The sequence below is a fragment of the Rhagoletis pomonella genome, unplaced genomic scaffold (assembly GCF_013731165.1).
Source record: "Rhagoletis pomonella isolate Grant_MI unplaced genomic scaffold, Rhpom_1.0 Rhpom_scaffold_00010, whole genome shotgun sequence".
NCBI lineage: Eukaryota > Metazoa > Arthropoda > Insecta > Diptera > Tephritidae > Rhagoletis > Rhagoletis pomonella.
The window spans coordinates 6,503,397-6,518,053 of NW_023458564.1; the positions used below are offsets into that span (position 1 = coordinate 6,503,397).

General features: G+C 38.7%; 1 protein-coding gene across 1 annotated transcript in view; it reads right to left on the minus strand.

Moving 5' to 3' along the window:
• The window catches only part of LOC118745973 (bromodomain-containing protein 4-like), a gene marked incomplete at its 5' end in the record, with an annotated part of 24,939 nt that extends 10,959 nt beyond the window's left edge, over positions 1–13,980 (minus strand). Inside the window, 1 exon segment of the mRNA XM_036479665.1 lies at positions 13,589–13,980. Coding sequence (XP_036335558.1) covers positions 13,589–13,980 — 392 coding nt within the window.
• Positions 13,981–14,657: the final 677 nt, after the last annotated feature.

Here is a 14,657-nt window from a genome sequence, read left to right on the forward strand (position 1 = left end):
ATTCAGTCCTTATTCTTCTTATTTGGCGCTGTAACCCTCTAAGCGATTTTGGCCGAGTTCAGAAAAGCCCATACAGCTCATCGTTCCATCATCTGTGGTACTCGCGGTCGCCAATACGTAAAGGCTCGTAAATCTTCCGAAAAATCTTTCTATCGAATACTCCAAGAGCAACCGCATCGGATGTTATCATTATCCATGCTTCTGCGCCATATACCAACACAGGCAAGAATGTGGTTTTCGTACGTCGCTAGAGGACTTCTGAATTGCCTACTCAGTCCAAAGTAGCACTTTTTGGCAAAAGTGATTCTTCGTTGGATTTCGATAGTGACATTATTATCGGTGTTAATATTGGCTCCCAAGCAAACGAAATTCTCCACTTTCTCGAAATATACCTGTCAACAGTGACGTGGGTGAAAAGGCGCGAATGTGCTGACTGTTTGTTTGATAACAGGAGATACTTTGTCTTCTCTCGTTGACCTCCACAAAAAGTTATCAGATTTTTTTTTTTGTTAAAAAAATGCTGCATTAAAAGCAGTAATATACAAGGTGAGGTCTTTTATTCACCAATTTTCTTAAACATTTACCACCCTTTGAAAGGAAATAAAATTAAAGTATCTCCCACGCTCAGAAGCATTGATATTTATAAGCTTGGTTATTGAACCAACAAAAAAAATTATGCCTATTCAAGTGAAGCGGTTTGTATGTGTGGTAGGTTCAATAGACCTTTTTCGACAATATACATACATACATATGTATACCAAATGTGACCAACCGTACTTCTTTCGGAAGTACAGTACTTCTTTTTTCGCTCTTGTACTTCGTACTTCGAATTTCAGTCAAATGTACTTCTTTTCGATATTTTGTACTTCTGGAGGGAGATTCTGTAACTAGTTAGCGACAATTTTCGGATCGCTATCGCACTTTTTTACGCATGATATAAATGTTTTTGCGTCAAAAAGTGCGATAGCGATTCGAAAATTGTCGCTAACTGATTACAGAATCTCCCTCAGGTCCTATTCAAACCATTAAATTCGTCGCAGCTGCAAAGGGGTCTGAAGGTGTTGTGCAATTGGTAGGATCCTAATTATGTGAACTGCGTGAGGACCGGATACATCCCCATGGCTTGAAAGGTAGTCAGTGTTGCGTTCATCTCGAAGGCCGGAAAAGGCTCTCATGTTTCCCCTAGGGATTTTAGGCCTATCAGTCTCTTCGTGTTTGATAAAAACGCTTTTGCTAAAAACGCTAATGAGACCTGTACCTGTACATACGAAACGCGATTCCTCGTGACTGTCAGTCAAGGGCTCAATATGCTTATTGCAAGAAAAGTACGGTGAATACCGCCCTGCACACATTGGTAAAGTGGTCAGAGGAAGCCTTCACGCATGAAAATTTGGCAGTTGGAGCCTTCTCCGATATCGAGGGGGCCTTCAGCAATGCCAATCGAGAGGCAATAGTCAATAATATTCATAATCTGGGGGTTGAACCCACCTAATAAGCTTACTTCGTGACAGAGCAGTCGCGGCATATTAGGGGAGCGTCTGCAGTCAGGACAGAGTCAATAAGAGCACTCCACAAAGTGGTGTTCTCTCTCCTCTGCTCTGGATTGCGGTTGTAAACGACCATCTAGTGGAACTGGAAAAAGTGGGCTGTCGGGTGATCGCCTATGTAGATGATGTGGAACTTTTGGTTAAGGGACGATTTATATACACTGTTTTTGATCTGGCTCAAGGTTACCTGAACTAGGTGTGCGATCAATGGCGGCTGTCGTAGAAACCTAACATTGAAGAAAGGGTAGGAAAGGTCTAGGTTGCCTTGTACTGCTAAAGGGGAGCTATCAGTAAAAGGTGGGGTCCAAAAAGGTAGGAAACCAGATTTAATCCTATATTGTTCCAAGGAGCCCTTGTCTGGTGGAACTCACTAGAAAAGGCTACACTTGTAAAACAGGAATTAGCGGAGCATTAGGAACCACACCAACACTGGCGCTTAACATACGTATGTTGAACTCGGCGCCGGCGGATATTGTAGATAGAATTGTCGCAGCGCGAACTGCTATTAGACTAAGGGAAACCGGGTCCTTTTGTGATATAAAAAGGAAAAGAAGACGTTTCTCTGCATACGTTACCTCTCAAGGGCTAGTGATGGGTGTTCTGATATGCCATTGTGCGATTGGTATTCATGCGGTGAGACTAGGAATTTCGGCTGATCCTTTTGTATCAGCTGTCAAGAGGAATATGAGGTGGAATCTTCTCCACACTTTCTTTTAAACTGTTCAACCTTCACGAGGCTAATATGGAAGCATTTTGGCTCTCGCTTCTGAACAAACACTGAGCTCTCAGGGATCGAAATTAGCCGCATTCGAAATTTCGTAATCCGCTCGCGACGTTAACTTAACCCAACCTAACCTGTACTTCTTTAAGCTAAGAAATAGTTGGTCACACTCTCGAAAGTTCAAAATCTATTTTTCCAGCAATAATTCCGTTACATGAAGGTCGCAAAATGTCAAATATATGTACATAGTAGTAACGATTCGTTACTAACGAACGTTCAAATCCCCGCCGCTTGCAATTAATAGTCATCCATAAAGTATTAAAATATTAAGTACAACCACAAATTGTGGCATACACATAAATATGGCCTAAAAAGTCAAAATGGCGAACAAATGATTAAACATTAAGAGTTAGACACAGCGCACTACTTAGGTAAACCTACAAAAAAAAAAAACATAAGAAAAAACGCAATTCGGTGAGAATTATGTGGCATCTACTTACATAAAAATGCTCACATATCTACAAAGAAACTGTAAAAAAACACGAAAATGCTGCACATATAAGCGCATGTGTTGTTTTTGTAGCTGTTGTAGGCGTCGCAATGCTGCAATCGATGAGTAATAAAAAGTGATTGTACATACATCCATACATATGTGCACATTAGGGTGTCCCAGAACTTAAGCAGTGAGTTTTTTTTGAGAATTCGAAACGCTTACCCTCCATTAGCCGTTTTCGTCAAGTCCAACTAACGGTAGACCCAGAAAACGTGCCGTTTAACGGGATAAAACCAAAGGAATGGGGCTGTTAGCTGAGTGGGTTTAATGGAAGCAAAAGAGACGGGTATTGGTTTGTGTGCGCTGTTAAAAGGTGGCTCTGCTTCCAGCAAGTGCCTGTTAGGGTGTTTCCTGTTAGCAGCCGAATTGCTTGCTGAGCATAAGGATACATATTTTTCCTGGCGGATAGCAGTCAGGCCTAGCTGTAATATCAGCGTTGCCGTCTTGATTAAATTTAAGCAAAATTGCTTAAGTTTGTCATGCCTGTTCAAATGTTTTGCTAAATATTTTTATTAAAATAGTCAAAAACGATAATTTTCCTCAAAAAATCATAGTGAGAAGAGTTGCTATTTCAATAAATTTTACCAATTTATTTTAGGAAGACTGTGATCCAGATCCCACATAAAGTTCCAGCAAATGTTTCTCTACGCAATTCCCGATCTGCGGTCGTCGCATTTTCAAACCTCCGAGTGTACTTCTGCCATAAAATCGCTTCTCATAAAAACCATTTGCCGTTCGGAGGCGACCTAGAACTTTAGGTCCCTTCATTTGCGTGACAAGATCAACAGGCACATTTTGGATAACCTGATGCCTAACTCTTTTTTTGCATGCATTCAAAACTTTAGCGAAAGGGCAGATAACTATTATAGGAGTATGTGTTGAAAGCCTGAAAGAATGGGTAATAGTTTTCAATTGAAAGGAATAAGCAGCAGTGCCGCCAATTGTTTGGCATATTTAAACAAAGTTGATCAAAAACCCAACGAAAGCTAAATGGCATTTAAACAAAAATCCACAATTAAACTTAAGTGCCGTTTAAATATTTACTTGAAATTGGCCCTTAGACTATAACATCCTTACTTTTGACGACAAAACTCAGCCTTAGAGAGCCTTTACTTACTGACTTGCTTACTTTTTATTTCTATAACCAATTTACGAAGCTCAGGAAGAAACAAACAGTAACTCCAGGCATTTTCGTTTTAATAAGACCCGATAAATAAATTGCTTAATTTTAACGGGATTTGTTAAACGTTTTGAAAGTTTTGTTGAACTTTATTTTTCGGGCGCGGCAACACTGTATAATATCCCGGCGACATGGGAAGGCATCTTATTGATGTGTTTTGAAAGGCCTGCGGTTTCATATAATGCACTATGGTCCCAGTACCTGTTTTTTACCAAAACTAACTTTTTAGATGTGTTAATATCTCTTTTTTCAAGTTGCTGTATTTTAGATCATATAAAAAACCTTTTTGAGAGCAGATTTTCACGTGACGAAAGCTGTACTAGAAACCAGGGTTCGTATTTGCACACACATGCTTTGCTCATACATACACGTCGGAAATTGTGAAATTTTGAACTTTCGAAAATTTGTTTTTTATTTTTGTTTTGGCAAAACTTCGTTATATGATAAAAGAAAATTTCTGACCAAAATTCATCTAAATCAAAAATATTCCAACTATGAGTCGATTCGACATGGATTGAGCCATAAGTTATATGTAGATCAAAGGGAGAAAATTAAGAGGGTATGCCTATAGAGTTTTGTGAAAAAAATCTCTGGGACACCCTAATGTAGTTCCATTATGATATGTGTGTTATGATAATGATGTAATTCAAAATATACTGACAATTTTTATTACTGTAATGTCTCTGTTTACTTATTTTTCAATCAGCTTCGTTATAATCAAATTCACATAATTAAAATAATGAGGTGCTCTACAAATATGATGAAAAATTAGTGTACACATGCGGTACGCATTGTGGCAACAAATCATAATAGTTTACGCATGTGGGCATACATACATACAGATATGTATGTGTATATTTAAATTTATGCACATAAAGCTCATTTACCAAGAGACTGTCGTAACATTAAATAAAATTAAATTTTTGATTTTCTTAAATTTTGAAATTGCTCATAAAATGCCGAATGAGAGATGCACACACTAAACCAGATTTTAGCACGAAATGTTTAGCGAGTAATTTTGCATATTGCGCTACAAAATTTAATTTTTTGAGTTACGACAGTTTTATGTATGTAAATGAGCGATATATATATTCAGCAAAATGCCTAGGAACTCTTAAAGTAATGACAAAAACTTCTCACACGATGTCTATGTTCTTCGTTATAGCGATAAGAAGTGAATCTTCTGAATTTCCAAGTTTCAGAGGAAGAGTAGCTCTTCGAGCATCACAAAATATTAAAAACTAATTGAGTTGTTTATAATCCTTGACACGTCCAAACGCAGCTTCACCAGAGTTAGAAGTCATAACAGTATGTGATTGAGTCCTTTGAACCGTTCAAAGGGTTTTATCGGGGTATTCACTCCTAATCGAATTTTATGTGCCTAAATCCTACCTGATTTCCCTTATTCTAAAGACTGTTGAAAGACTTTTTGTTCTTCCCATTAGAGCGGATCAGAAAAAAAAGTTAATATTTCAGTTTTTTGTATAACATTTTTTTTTTGATGTCATTAAACAACTACTAATAATGTAAGATTTCACATGTAATAAGTAAATATGTACTGGTTTTTTCCAAGCAACCATCCCCTTATGTAGAATGTGAACTCTTTACGACATAAAAAACGTGGCCTTTATTACTTTGAGCATGCAATACCAATTATTGCATGCTGTTTAATTTTCAAATAAAGCAAAAATTAAAGTCAATTGGTTTCAAGACCGGACCCGCAAGTATTTATACGGAACACACCTCAATGCTTTTGGTTAGCATACAGGTGCAAATTTGAGGAAAACGAACACCAACTATAAAACATATAAGGACGAAACTAGCGTACATTCGCTCGAGGAGGCGAGAATAAATCCCAATAGGACATTTGGAGACGACGGATACCGGCTGTACCCACTTTTTTACGAGGAGGAAGCACCAAAAGCCTATACCTTGTCAGTGTGGGCCTTTAACCCGAACTAAACCTCCTACCGTCCAGTATCGATCCGCCCTGTACTACCGTTAAGTATTTCGTCGAGAGATGGTTTGAGCACAAGGCTCTAAATCTGTTACTGTCCTTATGCAGTTCATTGAAAGTTGCATATACTTGACTCCGCTCATAATATTTTATACCAACACATGTCGGGCCTGTTAGTCCCTTCCCCCCTAATTTGTAAATGTTCTCTCTAGCGTCCGTTCCTAGGTACGGCGTCGTTCGTTGCACGCCTTAGCTCCTGGTGAATCCCGACCATCGCGCCGCAAGCTCGCTTCGAACTTAGCATGGCATCGATTAAGTTATCTGGCCTTAGTGGCTCTTTTGATAGCGCAACTATGCTTTGTATTTTTGCGGCAAAGCGCGGGAAAGCAAATAGAATGTGCTCAGCGACTTTGTCTGGATTGTATTCTGGAAACAGAGGTGAATCTTTCAAGCCAAGGCGATTCAGGCACTTTTTAAAGCAGCCGTGACTAGTATAAGATGGCGTGAAATGGAAGTTTAACTATCCAAGCTTTCGGTTAGCCCATTTTTCAATATTAAGGATGAGCGTATATGTCCACCTTGTATTTGTTGAGTTTTCCCATTCCTGCCAAACTCTCATCGATGCACCCTTTTCCTATGCAGTAACTGCCAGATTATAACGTAATCTGCGTGTGGGCAAAGATTGAGCCTTTCGTCAATTATCACCCGCAGGTATTTCAGCTGACGTGAGGATTGAAGGGTATAACCGCCGACTTTGGACGTTGTGGCGTCAGGTTTTTGCGGCTACGTATAAGGATTGTCTCCGTTTTTTATTTTATCAGCCATTTTGCCACCGCATCGATCACCGTCATGCATATTAACGTCGGACCTAACACGGACACCTGTGGTACTCCTGCGGTTATAGCATACTTCCTAGTAACAGAATCCGTGAGATATTCTAAAACTCTACCTCTGAGATGACTTCTTTTGGTGTTAATAATGTAAGATTGAATGGCCAGTTTCTGGAGCTATTTTAAAATTTGTGACCGTTCCGCAGTATCGAAGGCGTTTTTTACATCCAATGTTACCATTTCACAGTAGTGTTTTATCTCCCTATCCATCGCTTTCCTATTGCTTCAGTAGCGGTTGAAACCACTATTGCTGCTGTTCTCGACCTCTGCTTGCGGAACCCATATTGTTGTAGTGATAGTCTAAGTAGAATAGCAATAGCGATTATGTATGACGTGTTCTAGTAGCTTACGCATGGTGTCAGAGAGACAAATAGGACAATAAGACGATGGTATACCTAACGGTTTTTCTAGTTTTCGGAGCAGTACCAGTTTTTGATTTTTCCACATTTCAAGGAATGTCATCTGGACCAGCTAAGCTTTGCGATCTCCAATCGATTTTGCGGATTGAATTACTTCTATCATCGTAACTGGAATCACTTCACTTACCGATTCAGATGCACATGAAATGCTTGCTGTTTTGCTGCACCAACTGCTAGCGCAATTTGGTCTTATGAATACATATCCAAAAAAGAAATATCCTGCTGTTTTTGCCAATTAAGGTCGTACAGCACGAACTTTATAATATTTAACATGGTGAAGTACATAAAAATACACCTACAGCGCTTTCTTGGACATATCGTGGGTATGATGATGTTCTGGTGAAAATAACCTCCGACTGGGCACCCGTGGGTGGACAACGGAAGCAAGGACATCCAAGAATTTATCAATGTTTCAGGATTTTCTAGGGCAGTTAAGAATTTTTTCGGAACTTTCATTCATGTTTTTGTCTTCGGAGTTTTTGTTTTGGGATCGTTTTATGGACTACTATTCGGAGATTTTCGGGCTGATCCCAAATCTTTTAGAGTTAAAAGTATATTTAAACACAGTGCCGCTTTGTATTGAGGAAAATAACACGTCGAAGCGCATCTTCTGTAATATCCGGCATACCAACAACATGGAGTGAAGTCAAAGTGGTCTTTATACCCAAAGTGGGGAAAAACTCAGCACAACTCCCAAAGGCGTACAGGCCAATTAGCCTCAGTTCCTTTCTAGTAAAGACACTAGAAAAACTTATTGACTTTCACATAAGGGATAACTTTCTCAGGAATAAGCCTCTGTGTCAGAGTCAGCACGCATACCAGGCAGGCAAATCTACTATTACTGCAATACATAGCCTAACTCAAGTCATTGAAAAGGCATTGCGGTATAAACAGATAGCTTTGTGTGCATTCCTGGACATATCAGGTGCTTTCGACAATACGTCTTATGAAGCAATATCGACAGCTATGATACGAAAGGATATTCCTGTCCTTCTAACGGATTGGATCATAAGCATGTTGAGGTCCAGAACCATAATAGCGGAACTAGGAGACGACAGGCAAGCAGTAAATGCCACCCGTGGCTGTCCTCAAGGGGGAGTCTTATCGCCCCTACTTTGGACACTGGTTGTTGACGAACTTCTTGAAAAGCTAAATGGCAATGGATTCAAGGCATATGGATATGCAGATGACCTAGTCATCTACGTTGTCGGCTGGCATGAGGACACAATTTGTTCCAGATTGCAAGCTGCGCTCAGTCTAACGGAAGACTGGTGTGCTTCAAAGGGATTGTCAATAAACCCGCAGAAGTCCACCGTTGTCCCATTTACCAATAGAAGGAAAGTCAACTTGACTAAACCCACTTTGGCAGGGACAGAAATTGAGTTCTCAGAAGAGGCGAAGTATCTAGGGGTAACTCTGGACAAAAGGCTCAATTGGAACTCACATCTCCTTAACATTACCAACAAGGCTACAAGGGCGTTTTATGCCTGCCAGAGACTCCATGGTAAAACTTGGGGAATATCACCCAAACTAACGTATTGGTCTTTCAATACGGTCGTGAAACCTGTTGTCACATATGCGGCACTGGCCTGGTGGCCAAAAGCAAAGAAAGCAAGTGCGTGTGCCACCTTGAGCAAGCTACACCGCTTGATCTGTGTGGCCATCACAGGAGCTATGCGCACCTGTCCAACGGATGCCCTCGGTATAATTACAGGCATTCCTCCTCTATCTATTCTGATAGAAAAGGAGGCCTGCTGGAGCTCCATACGGCTGCCCAATGTAATCAGCATGAAGAGTGGAGATCTTTGGGGTCACTTGGAGGTTCTCAAGCCTTTTCTGGATGATCCCGCTATCAAGCTCACAGATATCATGCTACCGAAATTATCCTTTGATAAGCCCTACAAGGTCAGAATTCCTGAAAGGGACTGCTGTAAAGCGATAATATCTATGATCGACAAAGGGTCCCAAGTATGGTATACCGATGGATCAAAGATGGAAGACGGGAGTACTGGGGCAGGCGTGCTTGGACCAAGGTTCCAGAAAAGTCTGCCAATGGGCTCATACCCAACCATATTCCAGGCGGAGATCTTCGCAATCGAAGTCTGTGTTCGAGAATGTCTTCGGAGAAGGACAAACGGGGCCAGAATAAATATTATGTCGGATAGCCAGGCAGCACTAAGGGCCTTAGACTCATTTAAAACGACATCTAGGCTTGTGGACAGTTGTAAAACTCTTCTGAATAGCCTAGGAGCCCATAATAGAGTTACGCTGTGGTGGGTCCCTGGGCATGAAGGGTTTGAAGGCAACGAAAGGGCTGACTATCTCGCAAAACGTGGGGCCCAAACGCGAATGCATGGTCCCGAGCCTTTCTGTGGTACATCCATAGGATACACTGCAGAACTACTTAGGAGTTGGGAGGAATCTCAGATTGCTGCCCACTGGCGTAAGTCAAAGGGAATGAGACAATCAAAGAAATTCATAACTCCTTCCAAGAGGAACTCAGAAAGACTCCGTGAACTCAGCCGGGAGGGTCTTAGGACTATTACAGGCTACCTGACAGGACACTGCAAGTTAAGGTACCATCTAAACAAAATGGGGCTTTCTGTAGAGACGGACTGCAGGTTCTGTGGACTGGCGGAGGAAACCTCGGAGCACATTCTGTGTGACTGCCCGCGTATCATGAATAGCAGACTGATGCACCTTGGGGAACGATTGTCTTCTCCATCTAAGATTTGGAACACGGCACCCTCCAATGTGCTTAATTTCTTGAATAGCCTAAGGTTGGAGTGACCACAATCAGGGTTTAGCACAATAGATCTTTTAGGTCGCAGCGCGAGTATACCCGACGTACTAATAATAATAATAAATATCCGGCTTTGGCGATGATTCATATTTCAACTGCGGTAAAATGGAACCTATTGAAACGTGTAATTCATCTGTTAAGAGGTCCTTCCAGTATTAAGAAAGCAGAGCATATATTGCGACTTTACCTTGGGATACGAAAGATCTTTCAGGTTGCACTTAAAAAACTTTATCCGAAGTATGTTAATGCAGTTCTGTCGTCAAGTCGTTGTCACTAATGCAATTTGAATGCAAATAAATTAAAAACTTATCAATAAAAAAATGGAATGGACTAGAAAAAAATATACTTATATAAATATGATCAAAATAAAGGTAAAGTTAATAAATTTAGGAACTATTGTAAATAAAGTTTATAATGTGGTTATATATATGACATTAAGTGTCCACATATAAATAAATGTGTATGTATATGCGTACTCATCTACATATGTATGTATGTACATTGTTACATAACAGTTTCTTTGAAATCCTCTGCATTCAGAGAATAGTTCATGCCAACTACGTATCAGCATAGTGGTCGCTAGTGTACATTTCATTTGACCCAAAAACAACCGTATTATTAAGGTTCGTGTAAAATCTGCGTGGTTGTGGATGACTACCTACATATGCATGTATGTGTGTATGTGAATTCAGGCTTTGATTCCCACAATTTGAGCAATTGTCTCACTCCAGCGTTTAAGTCATCGCCTAATACAACTTATTTAGTACTTTGAATTTTACCTCAGCAGTTGTAGCTTGTTTACGGTATTATTGTTTGAGCTGCGCATGTTCATGTTTTGCTTTTGGATTTCTTCTTTGTTTTCCAAACTTAGGGAAATTACAGAAATTACTACATTTTCGCAGCATTTATGATGTAACATAAAGCCGGCTATTACAACTATATTTGTGCTTAGGATAAACTCTTTCATTTGAAGATAATTACTCGTACTTTAGCAGTTTTCGCATTGGCTACTTGCCAAAAACACAAGTGGTCGTGACTTACTTTGACAATTGTTGTCATTTCTGACACGCAAGGAAAATACGCGTCGGAAGGTGTTTCTTTCCTAAGGCAAATATCGTAGTTAAAGCGGGAATTATGTTAAAAAAAAGTAACCGAAAAGGTTATCATTTTAATTGGCGTGCATTTAGTGAGTTTTTTTGGTCAAGGTGAGTGGCTAATAAGGCAACAGTGAACTACATTGAACAGCTGCAGTTTTTATAATAGAAAAAATTTAGAAAACCAAAAATGCATTTTAGTTGTTTTATGTGTTGCAATTGCACCATTAATGCAATCAGCTCCGTTCCCCAAAGGCGCCTGATAGCAAACAAAAGACTTAAGCGACAAACCTCATTTCGCAGTTCAATGAATGATTATTTCAATTAAATGCTATTAGATTTAATCAAAGGTATTCAATATTAATTATATGCTATAAAAATAATATCCTGTACTTTTCAGCATGACAAAAGTGACATAACCTTGTATTTGTACGAAACCACGTCGTATATGACCCACCTAAAACAAGCAAAGCAAATGCTAAATTGATTAACAAATTCATCAGTAAATCAAATTAGACTATTAATACCACCGAGGTTATGTAGAAGACAGAGAATTTGTTAAAGTACATTTATTTTCAAGTATGTAGTATATATGTATGTAAGTATGCCTTTTTAAATGCCAGCGCAGCGATGCCATAAATCGCTATTGATTCGTGTTACTATTTCATATCTTTGTATATCTGCAACTAAAAGATTAATCACATAATATTTTTAACAATAATTCTAAAAAGGCGAAGCTACAGATCTGTGGAGTTGGTCGTATAATAGGTAGCTTAATCAAAGCTTTATACGTAAATTGTGAAAAAATTACTAATTTATAAACATTATTAAAAATCTTGTTCTAATAATTTGTAAGGATACTCCCAAATACATGGGGGCTTTAGCGCTTTAGTTGATCCTTCGACTCAGCAATGTGCGGAACTAGTGAAAAAGGAACTGTACGAGTGACTAACATGAGTTAAAAATGTATGTAAGTTAGGTAAAATAACACAATTCGGTAATGCAACTATTTTTGGAAAGGGTAGCTCTACTATTCATGTAGGTTGAGTAAAATATAATAACATGATCATAAAGCAAAAGTGATTTAAAAAAGCTTTAACCCACAGATATTCCTGGACAGAGTTGCCAACTATATAAAAACTAAAATGAGTTTGAATATGTAATTTAAGTAAATCATTTCAAAAGCATGTATTAGAATACGAAGTGGTGTTCTGAAATTTTTAAGGATTGGCTGGGGATTGGCATGTGCCACATCAATCAGTCATAACTTTGCTATAAAGAGGCTGATTAACAACGTTTTTAGGCTTTCTGCTTAAGGCAGTGTCACACGATTGGGCATTTGCCCAACATTTTGTGCAAATCTTATACCAATCATGTGAGTGCACAAATATTTTGCTCTATCCCAACGAGGAAAAAATGTTTTTTTTTTCAAAGTTTTTAATAGAAGTGCGCGGTATTGTAACAATCGTGTGATTGCAACAAAAAATTGTCGTCCCATTTTATTTGTTTTTTTTTTTGCACCAATAACCCAATATAAAAAATGTACAAATCTGTCCAAATGTACCAATCTTAAGACACTGCCCTTAGTTCTGAAGTTAAGTAAAATACATTTTTTCCCGGATTATTGCACACAATGGCTGCAAAATCATAAAACATAATTCCTCAATTATACGAGTATCATAAAGACTTTTTTATGTAAATTTCGCCAACGTTTCTCGCTCAAATATGTATGCTGTGTACTATATAATAATATACTTGTGTGGATAAACAACTAAGTCTGGAGAAAAACCTTCGTTTATTCTAGTGAAGCAGCTTCGCAAGTTTTAGCGGATTTGCCAACATGTTGATTGTATTTAGACGTGGAGCGCGGCAAAACTAATGGAAACGCTTAATATCAAGAATCGTGCAAGTAAAACTAGTCACGACAGCGACCTGGGTACAAATTTGCGCTTCAAAGCACTTTGTTGCTGGTGCTGAACTCGCACACATACAAACAGACATACACACCGAGACCAACTGGCATTGCAATCAATGAATGAATCTCTGCCAATGCAACAGATGAGTTGTTATACCCTTTCCAACTCAATAAAACAAAAAGATATTTAGAAAAACTGTTAAAATTATTCGTTGTAAAATAAGCGCCACTATCGCTTGTCTACAAACGCTTGTTTTTTTTTTGCTTAAATTATTTTGCCGTAGTGGCATTTTACGGTTGAAATCTTTATCTAAGACAGCAGCGTCTTTACAGTGAAGTAAAAAAACAACCACAATTTCATTGCTGCCGTATTTTGTAAACTTCAAATTATCTAATTAACATTTGTATTGTTGTTATTGTCGCCAATGAGTGCGTGCTGTATAATTTAAAAGCAGCAACAGCAACAACATTGCCATCGAATTCGTCGCCATATGTCAACCTCGACTCACCTCTTGACTTTGTTCCAACAACTGTGTGCTGTGTGGTCGTATTGTCGCCGGATAATTGCGCAACTGTGGCGGCTGATGATCTTCATGCTGCTGGTGTTCATGCGGTGCAATAGGACGTATAATGAATTGAGTTGGTTTCGGGCCATAAATAGTTTCCTGTGGATTTTCCGGATCATCAGCGTCCGCAGTGTCGGAGCGATGATTTGCGTAAACAGCTTCATCTTTCGCGCCAACTTGACGTTTATCTTTCGCAGTTTCGTCTGTCGTTGGTGCACTGGCTAGCGTTGACGTTAGCGACGTGACCTCACTTAGCGTTGATGCTGAAGTTGGTATAGCGGCGCTTGCAGCAGATTTGGCATCGTTTGTTGTTTCAGAGTGGACAATTAAAATGCCTGAATTGAAAAAGAAAATGGTTAAAATATTTATTAGGAATTAAATTTTAATTAATTAGGATTATAGAAAAGAAATATGAAAAGAAATGAAAAGATATTTTGAGTTTCATAAATCTAACCGCGACAATAACAACCTCTAGATCTCATACCCTTTCCGTTGGCTCCACAAGCGTGCATTTATGTTGGAGCTACGATAAGAACTAATTCGAGTCAAGCTAAGCTAAGTGAAGAAAATGGTAAAGCGGGTATCACGTATAGTATGTGCATTTATAAAAGAGCATAGTTACGATCAGAAACAATTGAAAATAACGCATAGGAAATGCTCGTTTAACATTTCTTTTCTTAGCTATATCGCTCATATGGCAGCAACAAAATAAACGCACCCTCAAAGCATAGACAGACGGCAGCGTTGATCCGAGCCAACGTCTCGCCTCGCCCACTTTCTCAAACTCCATAATAATGTTATTTAATTTTAAGGGATTGTTTTGAGCAGCCATTTTAAGTAAATTAGCGTCCTTAAATATCGAAATATCAGGCAAGTTCTAAAAAAATTATTTTTATATTTTAATTATATATTTCACTTTACTTTTTTATTTTATTTTATTTTATTTTATTTTTTTTTATTTTTTTTGTTTCATGTTTCATTCTAATTCTTTAGATTTTAAATTTTTTAAAAA